At 49.4% G+C, this 24918-nt stretch overlaps 4 protein-coding genes across 9 annotated transcripts in view; 2 read left to right on the top strand and 2 right to left on the bottom strand.

Annotated features, from left to right (window-relative positions):
* Positions 1-346, bottom strand: part of LOC101796222 (ectonucleoside triphosphate diphosphohydrolase 8) — a 19812-nt gene extending 19466 nt beyond the window's left edge. Inside the window, exon 1 of the mRNA XM_021269031.4 lies at positions 224-346. The gene's annotated coding sequence lies outside the window, so the exon portion shown is untranslated. The remainder of the gene's footprint in view (positions 1-223) is intronic.
* On the top strand, positions 200-11530 carry ENTPD8 (ectonucleoside triphosphate diphosphohydrolase 8). 4 transcript variants are annotated; one of them, XM_027470988.3, is made up of 10 exons: positions 200-637; positions 3917-4048; positions 4482-4599; positions 5469-5619; positions 6516-6675; positions 7128-7358; positions 8475-8738; positions 9311-9421; positions 9574-9705; positions 10338-11530. In XM_027470988.3, the coding sequence occupies exons 1-10, from the start codon at positions 215-217 to the stop codon at positions 10527-10529; spliced, it is 1914 nt and encodes a 637-aa protein (XP_027326789.3). In that variant the 5' UTR covers positions 200-214; the 3' UTR covers positions 10530-11530. The 4 variants fall into 4 exon arrangements, with proteins under 4 accessions (XP_027326789.3, XP_027326787.2, XP_027326790.2 ...); XM_027470986.3 differs by having other exon boundaries at positions 439-655; XM_027470989.3 differs by having other exon boundaries at positions 506-693.
* On the bottom strand, positions 11142-24918 carry NOXA1 (NADPH oxidase activator 1). Its single transcript, XM_027470990.3, has 15 exons — positions 24745-24918; positions 23316-23398; positions 22157-22265; positions 19831-19965; positions 18634-18741; positions 17864-17923; positions 17598-17635; positions 16949-17090; positions 15538-15591; positions 14908-14980; positions 14680-14738; positions 13645-13814; positions 12726-12831; positions 12520-12643; positions 11142-12276 (listed from the first exon to the last, which is right to left on the bottom strand). Exons 1-15 carry the CDS (start codon positions 24916-24918, stop codon positions 12179-12181), a joined length of 1533 nt encoding a protein of 510 aa, XP_027326791.3. The 3' UTR covers positions 11142-12178.
* The window catches only part of EXD3 (exonuclease 3'-5' domain containing 3), a 296729-nt gene continuing 296589 nt past the window's right edge, over positions 24779-24918 (top strand). For 2 of the 3 annotated variants that reach the window (XM_072025484.1, XM_072025482.1), the window contains exon 1: positions 24779-24909. The gene's annotated coding sequence lies outside the window, so the exon portion shown is untranslated. The remainder of the gene's footprint in view (positions 24910-24918) is intronic. The other variant, XM_072025481.1, reaches the window with a different exon arrangement.

The following is a 24918-nucleotide window of genomic DNA, read 5'->3' as shown; positions in this document are numbered from 1 at the left end:
CACCCTGTGCACGGGGACTGGTCCCTGGCCGTGGAGACAGCTGGGCGCCTGGCTGTGGTGGCAGGTCCCTGTGGTGGCAGGTCCCTGGCAGTGGGGACAGGTTCCACTGTGTGTCCCTGGCCATGAGGATGGGTCCCTCCCCCACCTGCCGGGTCCCTCACGTTTCTGCCCTGGGCAGCTCTGCAGCTGGGGTGCAGGGTGACAGGCTTGGCCCATGCCTTACCCTGCAGCGTGTTCATGCAGCAGGGGTGGGACAGGCATATCGGTGGGGCAGAAGCCCCTCTCCCAGATCTCAGCTGCTGTCTTTGTCCTGGTGGCTTCCTCGAGGTGCAGAGGAGAGGGCTGGAGCTCTTGTGGGAGTCATGGAGAGCTGAGCCCTGCCGAGCCCCGCCAGCACTGCCAGGCGTGCGTGGACCCAAACCACCCACAAGGGCGGAGATCTCCACAGCAGAGCCTCTCCTCCAGCAGCAAAGTGCTTAAAGCCAGGTGCTGTTCTCACCTGGGCTCTCCAGCCTCAGCCCTGCTGCCTCCTGGACGAGTGCTCTCCTGGGCAGGTTGCTGGTCTGGGGCCAAGGGGAGGGCCATACGGGGGACTCCGGGACAGCCTTTGTCCCAGGCACTGAGCGCCACACTCCAGGTACGCGCTGACACCGAGGTGAGCAGCAGCGTGGCCCTGTGCCGGGAGCAGCACAGGTGAGCTGCGGGCAGGGGAGGGGGTCGGGGCACCCCTCCATGAGGCTTTGCTCCAGGGGGCTGAGAGCTGCTGGGGTGCTCTGGCCAGCAGCAGAGCCAGACGCTGGAGATAAACACGTGCTGTGGGCCGGGAAGGTGAGCAGGAGGGCACTGGGTTGCTGCTCGAGGTGCCCTACAGGGTGCAGAGGGGACGTGGAGGGCTCTGCTGAGCCCCCACACTGGTGGGAGGGATGGGAGGCAGGGACCATTCTGCCTGGCAGGGATGCTCCCAGCATGCGCGTTCACCCCCTTTCATATAACTTTAAGAACTTTTTGACATCCGAATCCCACATGTGCACGGTGGGGAGGTTTGATTTCCATTCTCCTGAGCAACACACAGTTTACATCCAACAGTGCTTACAAGACAATTCTCCCTAATTTTGAGGCTCCCTTTCCTCCCTCCCTCCCTTCCCTTGAGGGACACTGCAAGAAGCTGTCCTGCAGCTGTTGGCAGATCACTTCTTTGTGTCTGGTCATACACAAACCGGTGCAAGAGCAGCCCAAGCAGCATGCACAGCTGCAAACTTTCCGCATTCTGAAACATCTGGGCATTGGTGCTTGAGCCGTGCAGCAGCATGCCTTTTCCTTTGCTCTGGGGGCATCACCGCTTTTCTGTCTCTTCTGCTCGTGCCCCAGACCTGCTCCCTGAGAGCGCCGTGCCAGGTACAGCAGCAGATATGGGCACCTGGCCAGCCCTGAGGTGCTACTGAAAAACAGGGCAGATCCATCAGCTTCTCACATCCCTCCCTCCTTGTTTTCCGCTTGCAGGGCTCCTTCCCCGTGCCTTGCTCTAATCCCCTGGCCTTGCAGGCTCAGCCTTTGGGTGTTGCCTGCTACTGAGAAAAAATGGAATTTAGTCCCTTCCAAGAAGAGGTGGAGGTAGTTTTGCACCTGCTCCTGCACACAGGACTGTGCAATGTATTACCATCACACAGTGGCTCGGACAGGATTTTCCATGATGAGTGCTGGGATAGGGACTTTTCTATTTGCTCTATAACCAGGAGAAGGGAAGGTACAGCCCAATAACAGTTATTGGACTGTGTGGACTACAGCAAGATTAATAGGACTGGAGATGTGACAATACAGGAATTCATCACCATCTTACATGTCTCTGTTGTTACCATACAGGGCAGGGCTTTGGGGTATTGGATATGGTCTGATAAATGTTTCCTGTTTCATGATAAAGATTTCTGTGTCCTATGTGCCGTGACACAGAACAGAAGAGAACAGCTGTCACCCATCATTATACATCTGATGTCACACAGGGCACTGGTCACCCTTGTTTATCATTGGAGATGCTGACTGAAACAGGAATCAGCATCTCCTGTGACTTTGCCAAAGATCTTCTCTCCTATTGAAACTGCTGATCTGGCCACTCTGAAGGGTGAGGGAATTTTTGGTGTGTTCTTGGGAGAACCGCATAGCCAAGTGCACACCCCGAGGTGCCCCCCAAAGCACCATTTGGGTTAGACCACTTCTCTAGCTTATGTCCAGGGCTCTTGGGGAATCTACCACGTGGCTGTGATCTGGCTCGCAGCCCGATGCCACACGCTCCCTGCCGGCACGCTGCGTGTGCTGGTGCTGCGAAGCAAGCTGATGCAGGAGGAGGAGGGAGAGCTGTGTGTGTAGAAAAGCATACCTGGGGTGGCCTCAGGATGGTGAGCATGTGAACGTGTCACCTGCTGTGTGCTGAGGCTGCTGTGGAGAACCAGGCCCTTGGGCTTTGCTTCTCTGCCGCAATTTCTTACTGGTGCCTCAGGGCTGATTCTGCCGGGAGCTGAGCTCTGGCCAGGCAAGGGGAGACATAAAGCCCAATCCATTTCCCAAGGGCTCCATAGTGCCTCGCTGGCCTTGCCTTCCTGTGACCATCAGCATGCCAGCTTGGCTGCGTGTGCCCAGATCAGAGGGAGCTTTCTGCCTCTGGCACCCTTCAAGGGCCGCAGGAAAAGTTTGGGCATCGATCGCCTGCAAGCCCAGACACCACCCCTGTGTGTCTGCTTTCCTGCTGCAGAATTGCCAAGACCCAAGAGGAGCTGGAGCAGCAGAAGACATGTTGATGGAGATGTTGTTCCCCTGCATGGAGAGGGACCCTAGGGAAGTCTGAGACTGTTGAGCGACAGATGTTAGTAGAATCCCCATCACTGGAGGTTTTCAAGATGCACTTTGACAGGGTGCTAGATTATCTCATTTAGGCTCCCTTTCCCACTAAATATGGGGAAATTTGGCCCTGATGATCTTTTCAGGTCCCTTCCATCTGGACTGTTCTATTTTATGTGACCTGATGGTCCCAAGTCTGTGGGATGGATTGTGTGAGGATGCAGGGTATGATGGCAGCATGTGGGTGCCAGAGGGATGCGGCTTGGCACCCCAGAGGGGACAGCCCCACTGGGAACCTACCAGGGCATGGTCCTGCTGCCAGCCTGGGTCTCGTGTTAGCCACTTCCCTACTGCTGCTGCTGGAAAGGGAGATCCTCACCTTCCACCCAGTTTGAGTAGTGCCTAACTTGAAAAAGCCTATCTGAAAATCCCCCAGGGAGGCAGGGCTCAGAAGGACAGGGTGTCTTGGTGAGACTGCCAGGGGCCTCCCATAAGAGCAGCTGGACACTGCAGAATGGGGCCATGAAGATGGAGCCCCTCTGCTGTGAGGAGAGGCTGAGAGAGCTGGGACTGCTCAGCCTGGAGAAGGGGAGGCTCAGGGGGGATCTCATCAGTGCCTAGAAATGCTTGGAGGGAGACCACAGAGGACAGAGGCAGGCTCTCATCAGTGGTGGTCAGTGCCAGGACAAGAGGCATTGGGCACAACCTGGAGCACAGGAGTGTTCCAGCCTCCCTTGAACACCAGGCAGCACCGCTGTGCTATGCAGGTAACAGGGCACTGGCACAGGTGAGGCCCAGAGAGGTTGTGGAGTTCCCTTCTTGGAGATCTTCAGGAGCCTCCCAGACGTGGTGCTGGGCACCCTGCTCTGGGTGGCCCTGCTGGGGCAGGGCTTGGATCAGAGGGACCCAGAGGTGCCTCCAGCCTCAGCTGTGCTGTGACTCTGTGATTCTGAGAATGGCTTCCAGCCCTTGTTCAGTACATGGGAGAAGCTCTATCTTGACAGGTCCCATCTCCATCCATGACATTTGCATTTCTGGCCATGCAAATGCAGATGTGCTAAGTTGGGGGTTGGGGCTGTTCTTGCAGGTTGGAGGAAGAATGGAGTACAAAGCCAAGGTCATTGCAGGTCTCATAGCAGCCACCTGTGTCTTCAGTATCATTGCCCTCATACTGAGTGCCGTAAATGTGAAGGATGTGTTTCTGCCTCCCAGCAATAAGGTAAGGTCCTAGGCAGGAGCTCAGCTACCTGCTCTCACTTGTGTGTTGGCTAACCCTTGGTAGGAGATTTTCCCCATGCTTCAGGCAGGCTGTGCTGTTTATCACCAAGATGGAGACAAATGGCCATGCAGGCTGGCATGCCATGTGGGTGTGCCACGGTTTTCTTGCTGACAGCACATGCAGTCCTTTCCTTGCAGAGCAGCAAGATACCTTCCCTGCTGGCTCCCAGGGCTTGTGATGGAGCCTTGTCTCCAATACAGCTGGTGACTGCAATGACACCTTTTGCCTGCTCTGTTGGTGCTTTTTGCTTTGCCACTTGAGTTCCCCATGCCCACAGGGAGCTCTGCCAGCTCTCCTGCAGCAATCAGAGCTCTGCAGCCAGCTGAAGGTGCTCTGCACCCCCTGTCACCTTGTGTCCCCTCTGCCTCCCCAGTATGGAATGGTGTTTGATGCTGGCTCCACACACACGGCTCTCTACATCTACCAGTGGCCTGCGAACAAGGAGAATGGCACAGGCATTGTCAGCCAGGTGGAAACCTGCACCGTGAATGGTGAGTGTGCCAGAACAGGTCTGCCCCTCTGCCCAGCCTCTGCTCTGCCAGGGGACGCTGCAGCTGATGGGCCCTGGTGCCTGACAGTGGTGGCTGTTGTGGGTAGGGCCAGGTAGGTGGTATAATGAGCTGGGCTGGGACTGGCAAAGCCCACTGGGCTAGGGGACAGTGCCTGGGCAAGGGGGCAAGAGGTTGCAGAGCCTGCCCTGATGTCAAATCAAGGCTCTGTGGCTGCAGTGTGGCAGTTACTGGTTAACTGCTCCAAAGCAAAGGTCTGGTGGAGGGCAAAGAGTAAGGGAGAGGGCAATTGGGCTAGTGACAATACTGTAATGCAGAACTCAGGGGAAGGTAAATAGTGATATTAACCATCCCCACCCACCACAGGACCATGCTGGGTGCCCAGTTCTGGCATCAGCCTCTAAAAATAGAAAGATTTTGTTTGCACTGAGCTGCGCACAGAGTACCTCCACATGTGCGTATCAGTTCCGCATGTCCTCCTAGCAGGACAAATGAGAGCTTCCCCCTCCCCTGGGGAGATAAGGAATCACGATGTTTGTTAACCAAGTGGGACTGCGGGACTGAATGGCTATGTTCCTCCTGTTTGGCCTCGGCTGGGATTAATCATGCACTCAGCATCACAAGAGCTCACCACCTGTCTCTGCAGATACCGTGGCCTTGGCACATGTGCCACCTCTGGGCAAAGCAGCTCTGAGCAGTGCCCTTCTGGGGACACCCTAGGCAAGGGCATGCCTGATCTGGGTATGCAGAGAAAAAACCTGGGGGCTTCTAGGCTGTCTGGGTGGATATGTCGCCCATTGTCCTGTCACATCCCTCCTGGGCTGGCTCCATCAGGGGGTGCTCTCTTGCAGGATCTGGCATCTCCAGCTACGCAGATAACGCCACTAAGGCTGGAGACAGCCTGAAGCCCTGCCTGGACAAGGCCATGAAGATCATCCCTGCAGAGCAGCAGCGGGACACCCCCGTCTACCTGGGGGCCACAGCGGGCATGCGGCTGCTGAGGTACTGGCGCTGCCCCACCACACATTGCTGAATCTTAGCTGGTGCATGAGGCTGGGATGCAGAGGCAGGGGTTGGGGGCTGCTGCCCGGACAGACCATGGCAATGAGCAGAGCATCCATTTCTGCAGCCTGCTGGGGGTGTCCAACAGGCATGACTCACTGTGCCCATGGGGAAACCCCACAGCCCACACCAGCAGCAGTATGACAGTGCCCTGAAGGAGGAGGAACATCCCTTACCAGACTTAGAATCACAGAATCACAAAATGGTCTCAGTTGGAAGGGACATTTAACAAACACCAACCCTGTGCCATAGGGGGGACACCTCCCGCCAGACCAGGTTACTCAAAGCCCTGCCCAACCTGGCCTTGAGCACTTTCAGCAAGGGGGCATCCACAACTTCTCTGGGAAACCAGTTCCAGTGTCTTTTCCTTACATCAAATCTGTATCTACCCTATTTCAGTTTAAAACCATTGCCTCTTGTCCTGTCACTGCAGTCCCTGGTATAAAGTCTTCCTCTGTCTTTCTGATAAGCCCTCTTCATATAATGAAAGGCCGCTTTAGTCTCTCCAGAGCTTTCTCTTCTCCAGGCTGAATGACCCCAACTGTTTCAGCCTTTCTTCATGTGAGAGGTGTTCCAGCCTTGTATTTACCATTCCGTCTGCTCAGGCAGAGCCTGCGGGCAGCATTTTTAGGCGGACTCCCAATGCATCAGTTTAGTGATTTGGTGGCTTGATGAAGAGACAGCCCACAGGTAGAGCAGTGGAAGGATGGGGCATGTACCCTCTCTCCAAGTAGTTCCATTACTTTGCAGAAGACAGCAGCTTTTTAACTGTTAGCTCTGCCCTGAAAACTCCCCAGCAATTGCCTCCTTCAACGTGTGGGGTTTATCTCCTGCAGGCTGCAAAACAGCACAAAAGCTGAGCAGGTCTTCGCTGAGGTCACCAAGGCCATTCGAGAGTACCCCGTGGATTTCCGTGGAGCTCAGATCCTCACAGGAAACGAGGAAGGCTCCTTCGGCTGGATCACCGTCAACTACCTGCTGGATACGCTCATCAAGGTGCAGGCCAGAGGAGGGGGCATGGGGATTATGCCGCCTGTATATCCCTGTCTGAATTATGGCCAGGTTTCTTTATTCCCAGAGGAGAGAAAAATGTTTTTAGGACAATAGTTACCCAAACAAATGTAGCCTTTTGTTGTGAACTGCACCTTTGACTCTACTGACATGATTAACTCAGAGGCAGGAGGATCTTGTGTCCAGCTCAGCCCAGCTACGCTTTCCCTCCTCAAAGTCCCTGGATCCAAGCTGATGTGCAGTAGCCAAGGGGCTGGACCTCAACGCTACATGGAGATCTAAGTGGGCTGAGGAGGACATGGGCAGTGAGGGGTTAAACAGGGACACAGAGTGTGGAACCTCTCTCTGGGGTTTTTAAACCACAAAACCTTGAGGGAAGGGACTGGGACTATGATTTCCTTCAATTCACACTAACACTTGCCATTTTATGGGGCTAGTTTTCCTTTGCAGAAAAATGGGAACATCCGCAGGGCACAGAGGTTCTGGGAGCTCTGGACCTTGGAGGTGCCTCAACACAAATAACCTTCCAGCCCGGAGTCACCATTGAGGACAAAAACACATCTGTGCTCTTCAGGCTGTATGGCACCAACTACTCCCTCTACACCCACAGCTACCTCTGCTATGGGCAGACGCAGGCCTTGAAGATGTTAATGGCAGCTCTCCACCAGGTATCGCAGCCAGTAGTAAACAGGATCTGAACCTTTTCCCATTGCCTTGAAAAATATCCTCCAAGAGTTTTGGATGTGTGTCAGGGAACAGAGGCTTCACAAATTCAGGAACCTGGGAAAGGCTTAGACTTTATGTACTGAATAAAAAAAAATCTCAGATTTAGGTGGAAGGTGGTGCTGGTTCCCTGCAAGGGCTCCCTTCTGCCCCTTTGTCATCCTGTAAGGGCATTTTTTGTAATTTCCCTAGCCCAGCTGTATCTTTAGGTTCTTCCCTGTTCCCACTGATGGGGGCACGAGATATTTCCTTGCCTGGGTAGTTTCCAGGTGTCAGCTTCATTTCATCTCCAGTGGTTCAAAAGGCCACCAGGTTCTAAAGGCCACTAAACAATAGATGCAACATCCAGGTAGCAGAGGACAGGGAGTCCAGTCACCCACAGACATGATCTGGCACCTCCTGGCTAGGATTTTCAAGCCTCCAGTCTTTGTGCCCTTAAATAAGAGAGCAGGTGGGGTGGGGAGCTGAGTTTCCACATGGCTCAGTGCAGACATGGTAACTGTTAATGGGGATTAAATTCATTTGCCTCCTTGACTTCTGCCCCAAAGAGGATTCCCAACACCCTCTCCTGCACACTGCTCCACCACTAACCAGCGTCCTCCCCCCTCGCTTCCCATGGAGGTCACAGCCCAATCCCATTAGAGATGGAGATGCTTGAGAAGTGTGCAGATAGAACACACCTTCAGTCCTTCCTGGGTTAGGGCCTGCGAGTTGCTGTGGGGACAAACCAGATGCCAAGAACAACCTTTCTGCACAGAGCGCGCACACTGCACTCAGGAGCAGGTTTCAGCCTTACAGGGAGGCAGTAGCTGGCAGTGGCACTGCCACTCCAGCCCAGCTCAACAGCAGGGTCAACAGTAGGACCAGGAAAAGTCATGGGCAGGTTAAAGTTACCCAAAGGATGGATTCTGCTTCTCCTCAAATCCTAGGAGGGGAGAAATCAGACCCTAGGAGGGTCTAGATCCTGCTTTCTGGGAAGATGTAAGTGCAGGCTGAGCTGTGGGGTAGGGTCTCACTGGCATCCCCCACCAAGCACCGGTAATGCCTCTCTCTCTCTCCAGGGCAACCTATCTTCCCAGCACATATCGCACCCCTGCTACCCCAACGGATACCAGGAGAACATCACCATGGAAGAGCTCTACAACAGTCCCTGTGTCCGCACACCGAGCACACCCAGCCCCACACAGGTCCTCATCGTAACGGGGACAGGGGACCCGGCAGCGTGCAGTGCTGCCATGCAGAAACTCTTCAACTTCAGCTGTGAGACCAACAGGACGTGCGGGTTCAACGGGGTTTATCAGCCGCCTGTGCGGGGACAGTTCTTTGTAAGGAGCCTCTGGCCCCACGGTGGTGATGGTGTTGGGAGGATGGAGGGCGGCAGTCTCCTCTACTGCTGGTTGTGGGAGGGGGTAAGGAGAGAGGGGTCCCCGAAGCCAGTCCCATCTGCAAATCTCTCCCCCTAACGTGGGAAGTGGCTTCTGTTTCTTGCAAAGTCCCAGCCCTGTCTGAGAGAAGTGGGAAGATCTTGTTCTCAGGGAACCAGTCTGAGTTGGCCAGGCTTCCACGTGCAAGCAGCAGTCCCAGGGCTCATCCACCAGCTCCTAGTCTTTGTGGTAGACCATCAAGTGGGTGCTGGATGCAGATCCCCAGGGATTACATGGAAATCTGTCTGCCCCCAGGCAGAAGGTCCCCTGGGCCAGGCCTTATGCTAGGATTTGGCCCAAGCAGTCACAGTAAGATGTTCTGCCACAGGCTCAGCCAGCCCTCCTGATCTCCTGTCATCCCACTCCTGTGGGACAGGGATGGCAGTGCTGACCCCAGCACAGAGGGGTGAGAAGAAGCCTTCCTTTGGGTGAGGAGGGAGATGTAATTTTCACCATCATCCCTTCTTCCTCAGGCATTTGCTGGGTTCTACTATGCCTTCCACTTCCTGAACCTGACCGGCCAACAGTCTTTAACCCATGTCAACACCACGGTTCAGGCCTTCTGCAACAAGACCTGGAAAGAGGTGAGAGCCCTGTACAGGGCAGCAAGGAGCCCTGTGTCTGCCCTGTCCCAAAGCTCTGCCCAGAAAGCACATGCCCTGCTGTTCCCTGGGCCAGGGGTTTCTGAACATCTCTTTCATTCCTCATTGCACCATGTCCCCTGATGACCCCGCAGCTGGAAAAGACCTTCCCTCAGGACGAATACCTACACACATACTGCTCTGTGGCGACTTATATCTTGACACTGCTGGTTGATGGCTACAAGTTTGATGAACATACATGGAGCAGCATCCACTTCACACAGAAGGTAAAAGCCTTGTGGGGCATCGGGAATGGACAGGAGGCTGTGGCCACATCTTTACCCTGGCCTGAGGACACATTCAGCAGCAGCAGCCCTGGAGTCCCCTGACCCATAAACATGTCTCAAAAACTGCCTCATGCCTGTCACCCAGGCACCCAGCACAGCTTCAGTCACTTCTGCCTGCCCCCAAATCTCTGCCCCAAGCTCTTAGGTACTGTGGTGTGGATGTAAGCTAATTTTAACAGGGGCAGAGGGATGCAGAGTAGGATTTGGCCACTTTGATCTCTGATTTTGGCTAGAACTCACACAAGCATCAGAGAGGCGATGGTGGTCCTATGACCTATGTAAAACTGAACATGTCCAAATCCAAAGGATTGTAGAGGACAGAAGACAGAGGTACATCTGGACTAGAGCAATCATCCATCCAGCTGCCCTTTAGCCCTTGAGAAAGGGGCAAAGCAAAGCTCTCAGTGTAAATGGTGCTGCCAAGGCTTGCCCCTGCCAGGTCTGTGTACGAAATCACAGCTGGGGCAGCTCCTGGGAGAGGCAACCACCAGTCCCTTGCACCAAAGCAAGGAGAGTCCTTTACTACCTGGGAGAGGCACATTTTGATGATCTCCTCTGCTCTGTCTCCTCAGGCAGGAAACGCAGACATTGGCTGGACGCTGGGCTTCATGCTGAACCTCACCAACATGATACCCACGGAGCCTCTGGAACACCTCAAGGGGCACCAGCCCAGTCTGTGGGCAGGTGCCATCTCCTTCATTGTGCTGGCCATAGTTGCAGGCCTGTTGGCAATTCTCCTTCAGTGTTTCTGGAAATCCAAGTAGCTCCCAGTATCTAAGCTAGGGGCACCCTACCCACTAAACCAGACAGGGAAAGTCATGCATGAGAAGGTGGAAGGGGAAGACAGTAAAGGGCATTAGACTCACCTCCACTGCTCTGGAGGCCCACTTAAACAACCTCTGTAAAGATATCAAGGATGGCAAAGGCATCTTGAGCTCCCTACGCATCTCTAAGAGGAAGAAATGCCTGACTCCAGGAACGTCTTCAATCAGGCTGACAAAGGCCAACCGAGACAAGGTGGCTAGAAGATGAAGCCATATAAATTCAAACTAGAAATAAACCTCTTTTTGTTTTTCAAACACAAAGGTTGCTAACCAGCCTAGCAGAGTTTCCATCCATTGGCACTTCCAGTCCTTGTGGGTTGGCTCTCCCGGCAGCCAGCCAGCTGCAGCCATGGGAGGCAATGGGTGCTGGAGAGCAGTGGTGACCGCTTAAACCCTAAGGAGGACTGACATTTTCTGTATCTTGCCCTGTGCAAGATGTGCAAGATTTTTTGTAGCGTGTGACAGAAAATCTTTCCAAGGACAGACTGACTGACAGCTGTCCTTAAGATATTTACTGGCATATCTCAGCAGAAAAATACAATCAGAACTTGATTTAAGAACTGCCAACTCTGGCTTAGAGTTTATTCTATATTCAAGTTACATAGCTCAGCTTTGTCAGACACTTAATCCACAGCAGGTTGCAGCTCCAGGCACTTGAGTATTTTATTTACATCAGCGGAGCCCAGACTATCTCAGCTGCAGGAATCAGACAGTCATTTCAGCCTTTCAAGCTACAGCTACCAGCCCAGTGCTGCACTACCCAGTCAGACCCCTCCGCAATCCCTCCAAGCCTCTGACAAAGCCCAGGGCTGCTGTGAGCAGGGATGTTTCCACAGCTACCTCTCCTCTGCACTGAAAGACCCTTATCCACACAGCAGTAAAATCCAGGTAGGACTTTTTAAGGGCTTGAGAAAGAAAAAAAAAAAAAAAAAGAAATCAAAGACATCTCACCTAATAAATGATCAGAGCCCTTTGGCTCCAGCAGATCCATGTTGGTCCTAACCCAGGGTGTTATCCCATATACCCCACTGCAAAATAGTTACAAAAGCCTTCCAAAAGAACAGCAGCTCTCTCTGGTGGAGATAAGAGTATGTGGACAAGGGGCCAGGGAGTGCTCTGCCTCCTCCTCACAGTCAGCTTCCCTTTGCTTCATTAGAGTGAGGCTCATCCTTCCCAGCCTGAACTTCAGCAGCAAGGGAGATGGGGTGAATTCCTCCAGGCAAAGGAGCATCTTCCCACCCTGTAGTTTGAGCTCCCAAGCTCTGGCAGATTCCTCTGGTTGCTGCATGGACGTTTCCCATAGCCAAACGTCAGATTCTTCCTTCCTCTCTCTGCCCCATACAAGCAAATTTTTGGCAGTGGAAGCACAGAGGTAAAAATGTCATATTTCAGAACAGGCCATAGTAAATGCTGTCAAATTGCTGGAACAGACCCCATGGGATCTGTTTGTGGGGGTCATTTCCTGTTTAGAGCTCCTGGCTAGGCTGGCTGTGGCCAAATGAACTGCTACTGGTGTCTCCTACCCCTGGGAGACAGGACTGATGGCAGTGGGCTCCATGTGCAGTTAGGCTGGAGAAGGCTCCTATTCCCTATGGGAAGGTAGCACCACAACTGGTCTGGGTTGCAAAGCACTTGGGGAAGATGCCAGTCTTGCCATTGCAGTGTCCTTCAAGCCACTCCTCGTTCACTGGGGAAACATAAAGAAGCAAGATTAGCTTTGACCCCTATGAGCAGGATTAGGAGAGCTTTTATGGCTGGAATTTAACTCTGGGCAAAACCCAGCACTAGTCTGCACATCCTTAGGGCAAAACCTTGAAACAGCATTGGAGAAGCCATGCACTCCCCAGTCCTTCCCTGCAGCAGACTCTGAAAGCCTGGTCTGGGACAGCCTTTGACTTGACAGACTTGACAGACAGGACTTGAGAGCTACCTTCAGAGAGAATATCCAGCACGTCCCCCTTGCTGAACTCCAGGTCCCCTGGTCCCTGTGCAGGGTAAGCATGCTGAGCCAGCATCCGGTAGAGGATAGGTCTGCCTGAGTGGGAGTCCGAGTCCTAGAGCAGAAAGTCAGAATGGAGGTTGCAAGGCAGTGATTAAAGTCCAGCACAGCAGAGAAGCTTGTCATGGCCCACATACCTGGCAGCAGAGTGTAAGCCTGCCATCTGTCAGCTGCTGCCACATCTTCCCTAGATCTTCCTCTCCTGAAACTGCACCCAGTTCTTTGCCATCCAAATGCCTGTAGCTGCAAGAGTTCATTAACATGGCTCAAATCATCTGATGTGAAGACAAGCTTTGAGATAATTCTAGCCATCTACCATCTTCAGTCTCCAAAGCTCACTTTGTAAACCAGCTCCAGCTTATCACCTTGCACGATGACATGGGGCCATCCTGCATACTCAGTGGGCAGAAACAGCACTGTCAGGAAGAGACTCACCTCCTTAGACACTTAACAGAGGGGTAGATCCTAACCTCTCATGACTGCACTGCACCACCCCTTGGGGTGCCGCTATCAGTGGGATTTCAGCCCAGGACCGATTAACACTTTGGCCAGGCTCCCAGATTGCTCTGCATTGATCCTAGAGTGTCTTAAAAGGCTGAGTTGGGCAGGAAAAATCCAATATGCAGCAGCTGTATCTGTACAGAGTGCTTCCTTCTGTTCCCCCATTGGCTCTCTGCAAAGAGCCTCCAGTTAAATGACCCCAGTTAGGACCCAAGGGAATGGTGTCAAGCTGCGAGAGAGGAGGTTCAGGCTGGGTATCAGGAAGAGGTTGTTCACTGAGGGTTGTTGTGCACTGGAACAGTCACAGCACCAAGCTTTTCGGAGTTTAAGAAGCAATTGGACTGTGCTCTTAGTTATATGGTCTGAATTTTGGGGTAGACCTGTGTGGAGCCAGGAGTTGGACTTGACCCTTATAGGTCCCTACCAACTCGGGATATTTTATGATTCTATGATAATTAAATGATCCCAGAGGCCAGACAGCGTCAGGTGCCTGTGTCCTCAGAGAAATCACTGCTGTCACACACTGCAGGGAAGGCATGCACACTGAGAGCCTACCTCAGCCTCCCACGCTCTGCCTGCAGGCTGAAGCGCTCCCGTAGAAGGGTCCGCAGCTCTGGCAGAGACGGCACCTCACCTGCCCTCACCACCACCATGCACTCGCAACGCACTCGCAGCACAGCTGGTCTGTCCAGGATGGACGAAGCATCTCCTTGGGTGTTTGGGATCTGCAGAGAGATGTGGCAGCATGGACATCTTGGTTATTAAGGAAGCTCACAGCATCAAAATGAAGACCTTAATGTTGGAGGGTGGAGCTATGTGTTCAAAGCCTGGGATCAAATGTTCTTGCCATGATCCATAAAGCTTGTTTCTGGGCCTGATCACACAGATACTCCCAACCCCAAACCTATATGAGCAGAACCCCAAGACCCCCAGCCAGCTGAAGAGGTACAGCCAAGGCCCTGTGTTCTGCTGCCTTCTGTCAGAAGTACAGATGAAAAAAATGACTTCAAAATCCCTATAAACGTAGGCAGTAAAGACAAGGCAGCAGAGCTGATCTGCAGCTGACACTGCCAGAGAGGTGCTGTCCCCAGGTGGACAGAGGAGCAATTCCAGCTCCATCACACATAGTGGTTGGTAATAACAAAGAAGTGAACTGGAGGACATCATCCCAGAAGAAAGCTAGTGTAAGTGAATTATTGTGGTACCTGGCCTGACAGCAACACAAAATATCACACTGGTAAGGGATTGCAGGTAGTTCAAAGATTGCTCTCTCTTGCAAAACAGGCTGCAAAGTGTGTGTCTGAGAGCACTGCCATGCCTGGGGTTTTTGGCTCATTGGAAGATGGCAAAAGGGCATTGCCCAGGTAAACTTCAACTTTGGGTTGCCTCACAAAGGTGTATGGTCACAGATACGGGAGTGGTGGAGGAAAGGCCTCTCTGGAATGGCAAAATGGACAGAGGAAGAGTTTGTTTGTTTGTTTGTTTTTTCCCAGTGGTTTTGGGGCAGCTCAGGAATTTTGGAGGATCTAATCTTTGCACTTTTTACAGCCTCCTGAGGCTGTGGCAGCTTCAGTTTGTGAAACACTTTACCTCAAAGCCCATCTGGGAACCAGCATCATTTGCAGAAGCATTCACTCCACCAGGAGATTCTGCAGAACAAGAGCATAGAGACAGACCCTGTAGTCAGCAGAGGCCCCACACAGATCTTCTGCAACCCACTAGCACACAGACAGCCCCTCCATACACCCATAAAGCTGGGGGCTTGGGGCACACCACCTTCACAAAACACCCATTCAGGTCCTTGGCCCAGGAGACTACCTGATGTCTGCTTCACATGGAGTCGGTTGGGAGGCACCTGGGCAGGAGGGAGAGGAATCCCAATGCTGATCTTCTGTAACAGAACAGCATCAGAAAGGAGTGAGGAGAAGATAACAGAGTGAGCAAGGCCAGTGTTCAGGACAGCCTCCAACAGGTTATAAATTTCAGGGTGCAACTCCAGAGAGAACCCCAGGGAGACCAGTTCATGCAGCAAATGCCCAATTGCATGCTATGGCCAGGGATTCATTTGGAGGAAAAAATCATAGGAATATTAAAACAACTATAAGCTTGAAAAATCTCTCAGAGGCAGCTAGGGTCTGAGTCACAACTTGCTGCATTGGGTTTGGATGGAGAAGAATTGAGATCACATATGGAGGTGCCTATGGGGGACATGGGAGATGAAGGAAGTTTTCCTGAGTCAAAGGTGAGGGTTGAGGGCTTAGGCACATGAACTCTAGGCAAAAATATGTGCCTGTTTAAGATGTTACTATCCTCATTTAAGGCATCTGAGCTCAAACACTGTGTTTACCTTACACCACTCTTCTACTCTGTGATAGTCTTACAAACAAATGTCCTGAACGTATTTCTCAGTCCCTTCTCTCACCCCGGGTTGCAAGTTTGTCAGCTTACCCCTATATCCATCTTCGAGGCAGGCTCCAGAAGAGAGGTCGGTATGCGCAGCTTCTGTGGGACACAAAGCACAGAACTGAGACAGCAGCAGCCTACTCAAGTCCATCTTCTGTTAAGACCAGTTTGCACTGCTCCTGCCATTGCAAAGCACTGTTGCCTCTTCACCTTGTTGCAAATGTGCCCATGGCACGCCCAGGATGAGCCCAGTATCCCATATGGTTTGTGCTCAGAAACCAGCGAACAAAATTCAAGGGTCCTTTTACATCTTTTTCTGCTGAAATCAATGTGGCTAATGGAGTGGCTGTGATGTGACAGACTGAACACCAACCCATGTCCAACACCCTGCTCCTAAAACAGACGTTCAGGGAGAGAAGCAGCAAGGATGTCAAGGGGTACCAGCCCATTTCCTGTGACTTCTATCAATCACTGCTATAGAGCTCTTAATTTCAACTGATCACTGAGAGTAATTATGTTTACTTTCTTCCAGTATGTGTAATATTTTGCTCTTCTTGACTTTGAATTTTGTCTGACACTTTACTTACCAGTCAACCAGCATATTCAAATCCTTCTGTAGCTCTTCACTGTTAGCTCCAGGTCTATGATATGTTGAATGATTTGACTGTCTGTCATGGAACATTATCACCTTAAGAAGCACTATATCACTACCACTATTATGATATCACTTAAAAATATGCTAAATGCTGAGGTAACAGCAGATTCTCTGTTGGCACATCCTTTCTTAAAAACAGACAAACAAAAACACCTGTACATTTATGCCCACCTTTTTTCTCTTTTAAGCTGTAATCAGTCCTCAAAGCACTGCCCCTTGTGCTTAACCAGCTCTCTTTTTTGTGGTTTTATGAACAATCTTTTTATTTATTTATTTGAAATACAGGCTAACGATACATTTACTGACTCAACCTACTCCAGGTGTGTGCTGACTTTTTCAAACAACTTACGTAGAAGTGAAAATGGCTTGTGTCAACAAAATAACTTTCCATGTTGTCAAGTTTATCTGTTTCTATTCAACCTATTTATAAATTATATCTAATTAGGGACCAGGCCATCTCCTTGGCTCTGTTAGAACTCCCTGGTGACAAATACTGCTCTAAAATTTGGTTCTTCATGACTGTCATCCTACCAGATTCCACCACAGGATCACATACAGTAGAGAGCACAAATGCCCACAAAGGTGCCCTTGTGGGCACAGAGGTGAATGGGAGAAGCTGATGGGAGCCAAACGTCAGAGACCTATGGTTAGTAACTGGTCTGCGGAAATGAGCTCCTGAACTCATCCTCAGCTCTGCAGTGCTATAAATGGGTCCCCAAGGATGTGCTCAGTGGACTGCAGTGAGCTTCTGTTCACAGCAGGTCTGTGGTCTCTGCTGGAAAGCCCATCCATTTCCCTTACCTGTCCGTCATGTATGGCTGTAGCCCAGCCATCCGCTCCTCTTGCTAGCACAAAGACCAAACTGTTGGCTTTCACTGCCAGCTTCTCTGAGTCCTCAAGGTAATAATGGGACAAAACTCGATAGTAGCCCGATTCACGGTCTCTGGAAAGAAAGAATGAAAATAATGATAAACATCTTCCAGATCAAAACAATGACTAAATTCAGCCTTGAAGTTCTGTTGGTACAAGATCACCAAACCAAGCAAATTTCATGATTTTTGAACCATGTAGTGAACACACTTTGTCCTGGAAACTAGGACTAGACAGCTGAGTAGCCTCTGCCACTGACCTGAGCAGGTTCTACAGCCCCTCTGCTCCCATTTCCCAGCCACAACATGATCCTTGCCTGTATCCCAAAATCATCAAATCAGTTTGTTCAGACTGCCCTGATATCTTTATATAAGTGCTGCTACTGAACTGTCACTCTTTTCAGTTGCAGTACCTCTTGCAGCCACAAACCTGTGTGCATTTTTTTATTCACCCCACCCTTTGGGCGAGGTGGCTGTGGATCATAAAGAGTCCTCAAACAAAGACATCAGAGGACAAAACGCGACTTTCTGAGCAGAAATAGTAAGAGCAGAGTTAGACCAGGCTGGAACTGAACACTTACCGTACAGCATCAGCACTGGGTTCATAAAAGCCCTGTTTCTGTGGGGGAAACAACAGAATCTGTTTATAACAGCATGCAGTATAGCAAAGGCACTGTCTTATTTACTGTTCCTCTGAATGGGGTAGACCTTCACATGTTGTATTTTCTGTCTTCCCCTTTTAACCACATTCATCATACACTCTTACCATGACAGAGTTAGGATCTAAAGCCCTACGTGGAGCTCCACTGCTGCTCCATTCCACCTTTCACAGCTACGCCCTGCTCACCTGAGGCCTGAGAGGTTCAAAGCCAATGTACTCATCATTGGGAATGATGGACGAGATCACCTGTGGGAGAAAAAAAATATGAATCCAAGGTGGATGAAGAGATTTCCTGCAAGATTATCCAATCAGACCCACTCCATAAAGAAGGGACATGCACATAGGGGAAAATGAGAGCTACACTCCCAAACTGCTTCAGCTGTTTTTGTCTGTTTTTTTCATTTTTCCAAAGTTCTTCAAAAGTATGCAAATGAATTATTTTCCTGTTCCTTTTTTCATGTAAGAGGTCTATGGCCTATGGCACTTCTGATGAATGCACTGCGCACAGAAGGGATCAGAGAAATTCCCTGCTAACTTGCATTAAAGTATGTGGCAAAGCATTTGTCTCACAAACACACATTTGTCCCAGTGGTAATGCAGCAGTGAGTAGGAGCAAGCTGGAGGAAAGTACTCCTTGAAAATGTCTTTGTCAGCAAACTGACAACCACATGGATCCCTAAGCACACTCAGCTCTTTCAGAGTTTAAGTGACTAAGATTCAAAGCTTTTTTTAGCAGCAATGTGCAATTTTGACAGAAGAGGTGTCAATTCTAACAGATTTTGATTTGTATGTTTAAGATGCCTTGACTCACTGCAAGTCCTGATGGTTCTGCCATTGGTTCTCCACTAGTGCACTAACTGATTGCTGGAGTGTCCAGCAATAATGCTCTCTGGAGGTGTCAGGAGGTGGAATTTTTATCTTCTTGTTCTTAATCTGAATCTAAACATGTCTTTTACCTTGGGTTTACCTAGGAAATCTTTTGAATCCAGCTGTTCAATTTCCTTCTTCCGTGGTCTGAAAAATTCTCCAAGGGGAACCTGCATAGGCTCTAAAAACAGATGATTCTAGGGCAGGGAAAGAAGATAAAGGAAAACCATCAGTTAATATTAAATGAAATATGACAGCAGTGAAAAGCAAGTATAGCTTCCGTGTGTGTGTGAAACCAGCTCCAGGAAGACAATGGAGTAAAAAATATAGCTGTGAGCTTGAAAAAGGTCACTCAGGTTTAACAAGCACATGAAAATTAAGAGTGCAGTAGCCACTGCCTAGTGTTTAATCAAAGGCTGACTCTGTCAGCAAGGGATGGGTGGGAAGGGAGGGCAGTAGAGTAAGGCTTATTAAAAAAATCTGAGCGGTTTCTCTAGTTGATTTCTGATGGTTTTGTTTTGTCAGTCTATGCAACCAATGAGTATCATGTAAATAGCAAATGTAAATTATATGCTAATGTAAAATGCTGTCATGATGCTAAAAGAGATGGTCAGATTTAAAAAGTGATAAATCTTTAGAAAGGATACAAGTAAGATAAGGACCTATGGAGGTAGCAAAATAGTGAATCCTCCAGGGAAAGTAAATCTGAGACCTGTAAGTTGTTCCTTAAAACCTCTAAAGGTTTTAAAAAAAACTCTAAAGGTTTTTTTAGACCTTAAAAGTCTAACCGTAAAGTACTATTTAGAACCAGCTCCGTAAACATGAATACACTCTATTCGAGCTCTAAATGTGATCGCCATTTTTGTCTGAGCTGCCACTAATTATCACTGAGGCCAAAAGAATTCAAAAAAGTCAGACAGTTTCATGAAAAGTGAGACCATCAAATCTGCACTTGATGGGGTACTGCAGTTAAACACTCCATAAGACAACTTATTTTATAGTACACGTATGATGGAACTAAGCTCCTGAACAGCAGGGCTAGAGAGCACCCTCCCCAGCCTGAGAGGTTATCTCATGATTCTCAACTCTGGTGTTTCTGTGGAATTACTAGATTAGCTAAAGTTTGGTAGAGCATAACGCAAAAATGGCTTAGACTGTCCCCAGGAGATCAAGCAGGTGGATTGACAGGAAAACCCGAACAAATAAAACAATTAGCAGGTTTTTACCTTGGATTTACCATCTTGAGCCAAGGGCACACCCCCAGGAACCCACAGATATGGTCTTACCTGCACCTGCTCAAGGGCCAAGGCCAACATTGCTGTTCTTCCTTCAGGTCTCCACACGACAGCTTTGTCTAGGGTGACTTTGGCTTCCTGCCACTGTTGCAGCCGGCACTGCGCTGCTGCAGTGCTGTACAGCACCTGAGGCCAGCAAGGAGGGAGCAGAGATGTCTGCCTGCTGCTCAGAGGGCTGCAACTGAGCAACCACCCAGTGCAACCTACAAAGCTCAGCCAAGCAAGAGAGACCTGGCACAGAAACACTATGGATATGGCAGCAGCACAAACCTGCTCCCCTGATTACAGGAGAGGCACTGTGAGAAGCACAGCTGAAAAAAAGAATCATAATCAGAGTCAAAACAGATAAAAGCTGTACTCACAGCTGGGAACAGGCAGTCCAGTTCTGTTCAAGGCAAGGAGTGGCATAGGGAAGAGTAGATGAATACTCTGCTACCACACAGGTTTTGATCTTATTCCTCTGGTGTCTAAGAAGCCAGTGAGGACTTCCTTGGCAAGCTGCATGGGTTATTTTATGCATGTAACTAGGTAATATTTTTTGCTGTGTAGAATTACTCTGATTCTCTTTCGCTTTGGAATAATTTAACTAAAATTGTTGCCCGTTGCAGTGGGCTCTGAATGTGTAAGTTGTTAGCTGTAGCTTGTTACCCAGCACATAAGTACGTTGTTTGCTGAAGTGACAAAGCGTGGAAGTATCATGAACTGGGTGTCAGGAAGCCTCAATTTATGTGCTTAAGTAAGAGGATGATAACTCTTTCCTTCTTGTCACTAGCCAACAGTTAGTATACAGAAATGCTTCCGGCCTACAGGACAGAAGTGTGGCCCAATAGCCCCCCTCCGGTTTCTTACTATTTTATGTGATGGTCATCACTTTGTGAACTGCTTTGTGATATCTGGATGTAAGCTGTGCTTGGGACAGATATGCAGGTAGTAGGATGCTTTTCCTTCGCTCCTTCATCACAACAGAAAATTGTTCTTTTGGGGTAGAATGGTCATGTTGAACACCTATTGGAACTGCAGAGATACTCCCTCTTGGAAAGACAAGGCAGCAGCTGTCACTCAGCTCAGTAGAAGTACTACAGCCCTGAAGGAGGCAAAAAAATCTCAGGATTTCTAAACCATCCACCAAAATTTCCTTTACTTTGAGAGGATCAGATACAGCCTTTGAGTGGCCATACCTGGGGAAAGCTGATGGCACAGTTCTGCAGAAGGCTTTTGTCTGCATAATTTGTAAAATGAGCTGCAGGTAGATGTCAGAGTGAGATAGAAATGAATCAGGATGTAGATCCTGAGTCGAGAGCCTCACCACAGTGAGGGCACACATCCTGGTAATATGTAGAGCATGTGGAGCAAGGGACTGGATATTCATATCAAAGAGCAACAACTTCCTCCTAACGAGATTAGGCACTCCTATAGCCCTGTGATTTTTTTTAAAGGGAACCTATTATTTCTAGGTGTGTCTGAGCTCAAAGAAAGCAGTACTGTGGCACTGAAACTGTTAAAAACAGTAAGGTTTGGATAGCGTTACAGATGCCAAAGATAGCTTCTTCCTGCCAGGTATAATGAGCACAGAAATTAAACAAGGCTGAATGACTGGTTCATGGGCATGCTTGATTTGAGTTGCACAATGACTCCTCTTGCAGGAGTATGGGATTAAACACTTATTTCCTGTATCTACTCTTCTGTCTGTGTGCAAGAACTCAGGACACAACACAAAATGAACCCTTGCAATAGTGCATGCACAGTTTGTAGAAGTCATTTACAATCTCAATATTACAAACATTTCCAATCAGTTCAGGCAGACTTTTATGAACAGGATGTGGCAGGTCAATTCTGTGGAAAAACATAAAAGCTGCAACGTGAAGTGTTACAGAAGCAGCTCGACGTCTAGTATATAGGTTAGACAGATAATGTTGAGACAAGTTGCTACATTTGGAAAGATGGCTTTTGTGCACATGAGCTTTTTAAAAATCTTCATTCTGGACAAATTTTGTTCCTATCTGTCTATACTTCCACCTAACTTCCATACATCTTTATACAAGTAAGTGTAAAAAAAAAAAAAAGGCAAATTCCTGGGGATCTGCTCCAAACAATTTCACTTTTCAAACAGTAATTTGTTACAACTTTTCAGAGATGACATTGTTTTATGACTTTTATAATTAAGTTCCCTTAAAAAAAAAAAAAAGCACAAACAGAAATTTATTACTGTCCTAATGTACTTTCTTGAAAAGCTCTTGGGTTACTAGGGCCTACTGCTGAAAACATGATGAATACCCCCAACAGAGGGGAAGGATGACTGAGACAGATTGGCCCTTACCTCCCATGCATAAAGAATGTGCCTCAGCCCCAGCTGCTTGTAATCAATGAAAGGATTTTGTCTTAGATGACTGAAGGCCATCTGATAGTCAGAGAGAGCTTCTTCATACCTACAATGCAGAGATGACAGGTGGAATTGAGACTTAAAAAAGCTAAAGACTCTAATACAAAGTTCAAGAATCAAACTAGCAATCTATTCTTCCTGACAGGCTAGATGAGGAGGGATGCACCAGAGACATGTCTTGTGACCACAAAAGTTCCAGTCCTATTGGGTAGTTCCTACCTACTGGGTAGCTCATGCAAAATGAACATGGTGCATCTCTTCTCCAGGATTATCTGCATTATTTTACTATTTGGGATAAACAATAGGCTTTGATACCTGAAGCACAGTTGCATTGCCAAGGATGAGAAAATGTAAAGAACAAAGGTTAACAAATAGCATAAGCTCCCTCCCCAGCTTGCTCCTGGCAGTTTTGTCCCAGCAGACATCTTGGGGTAGAAGCGAGGGCTGGGAAACACCTGCTGATGGTGAGCATACATGAATGGCCAGAGCACTGCTAACAGAAATTTGGATAAACTCTAAAGATAAGGAGGGGATTAGTCTGAATTTATACCAGCTATACAACTGAAATCAAAACAGGTTCCCACTGAGGTTTCAGGCTATGAAATGTGGGAAAGGCTTTGCAGTGGTTACCTGATCAAGAGCTGGAGGGGAAGCAGCTCTAGGCCAGGGCAGGGCACTACCATCCACGAGCCTGCCAGCAGATTGTGTTTTTGGGAAGGCCAAACTTGCACATAACATGCGAAGCCACACCAACTAGTGCAATTATATTTTCATTCCCAGTGAAAAACTGGATGGCAAAACTGGATGGATCTCCCATCAGTCCTGCATATAGGAGTGGCTTCTTTCTCTGTGTGTACATGACAATAATGTCACATTAGCCAACTCTGGGGTCCTGGAGTTGTTGTGCAGCTCACATTTTCTCAGTTCTCCTGTGTAAATGGGAGATAAGACTTGCTGATTTGTGACATGGTTTACAAGGCCAAATCAGACCTTATGAACTGCTTAAAATTACTGGAGGAGTGAATTTTAGGAATAACTTTTTAGTAAAGGGAGAAAACCAGAGAAAGAACAGGCAAGAGTTATTTATGTTACTTACATTTCCAACTGCAGATAAACAAACCCCCTCTGAAAGTAACCAACAGCAAGCGAGTTGTCCTTGGTAACTGTTTTACTGAATGCCTAAAGAGAAAAACACAGATATCCTGGTGATCAGTTAGGATCTCTTATGTCATTGTCTGGGCATATGTACCCAGCTGGGTGCAGAAGCCATCCCTGGGCTTGTGACCAGCTTGTCTTGTCTAAGAAATGTGGGGCTGTGATCCAGGCCAAAGGGCAGAAGATGGCTTCATGTCACCTTTCAGGTCTTGGCTCTGTATGAGATAAACTTCAGGATTTTATCCTTTCTTGGGAAAACAGACTGACAGTAACAAATGAACCATGCTTGCCACATGATGTTTTGTGATCTGCAGAGTCTGTTGCCTTGACCAGACCTTGCCCTGATAACTGGCTATTTGAAATGCCTGTGGTGATGAGTGCGTAAAGGGAGAAAGCTGAAGGGGTTCACAAACTGCATCTACAGATTGGTATTTCTGATCCCAGTTTCCCAGCTGAGTAGAGGTAAGTACCAGGAAAGCTGGTAACAGCATGTGACCAGTGGTTCAAAGTGATTTCCCGCTCTGCTTTGTCTCAGTATCTTTCTGAGAAAGCTAGGAGGTGTGCTCCTACACTTAACCATTGCAATGAGATGGTATGTAGATAATGAATCAAACCTGCAACCCCAGACTTTCCTTGCGTTGTGTAAACAGGGACAGCATTGCAATGGGGAAAATATGTTGCAGGACATTAAGGAGTGACTGTGCTCCTCGGCACTGGTGGCTGGCTTCTCCCATGACTCAGCCAGTGCACTTTACTTTGTCTGCTCTATGGTGCTATAAAAGACAAACAACCAACCGCTGATCTAAGTGGAAGCATAACTGACTTGCTTCCCTGTAGGTGCCTGTTTATTGGGGCTGAAAACAGGCTCTTGGGCACCATCGTGCTGCTGTCTCGCAGCAATGGCCCCGCTCGGTGCTGCCACAGCCCCTTCCAGCACAGCCTGCGCTCCTCTTTGTGCTGTGTAAGACAAAGTATTTATACACATCTCTTTGTTGGGCAGCTGATAGAGAGACATGCAGACAGGCTGGCTGCTGCATGCTGAAATAGTTTATCTCAGCACACTTGTCAGGTAGCTAGCTCACTTTCCAAAATACAGTGGTAGTCCAGGATAGCAAGTTCTTCTGGAGAAATCTTAGCTCGTGAGGGATTACTTAGGGATGCACAGAGCGGCAGCACTGCCTGTTTTATACCCACACCATCAACACCCATACCCCAGCGATCAGGCCGACATGTCGAGTAAGGATTGTAAGTAGTTTGAGCAAGGTGTCTCAGAAGAGCACATTCAAGCAGGAATCCCCCAGAAATCACGGTGAGGAAAGCACCATCCACCCAAGTCAGGGCCCGGCCACAGCCCGCCGCCATCCCCTCACCCGCAGGGCCTCCTCCAGCCTCCCGGCCCGCAGGTGCACGCAGCCGATGTTGAAGCAGATCCTGGACGGCGGCTCCTCGATGCCGCAGAAGGCGTCCAGGGCCGCGTCCCAGTCACCGTCGTCCGCCGCCAGCACCGCCTGGTGCCAGCGCCTCAGCAGCTCCCGGTAAGCCAT

This window comes from Anas platyrhynchos, chromosome 18, assembly GCF_047663525.1.
Source record: "Anas platyrhynchos isolate ZD024472 breed Pekin duck chromosome 18, IASCAAS_PekinDuck_T2T, whole genome shotgun sequence".
Lineage (NCBI taxonomy): Eukaryota > Metazoa > Chordata > Aves > Anseriformes > Anatidae > Anas > Anas platyrhynchos.
This window is presented reverse-complemented; position numbering and strand designations above follow the sequence as displayed.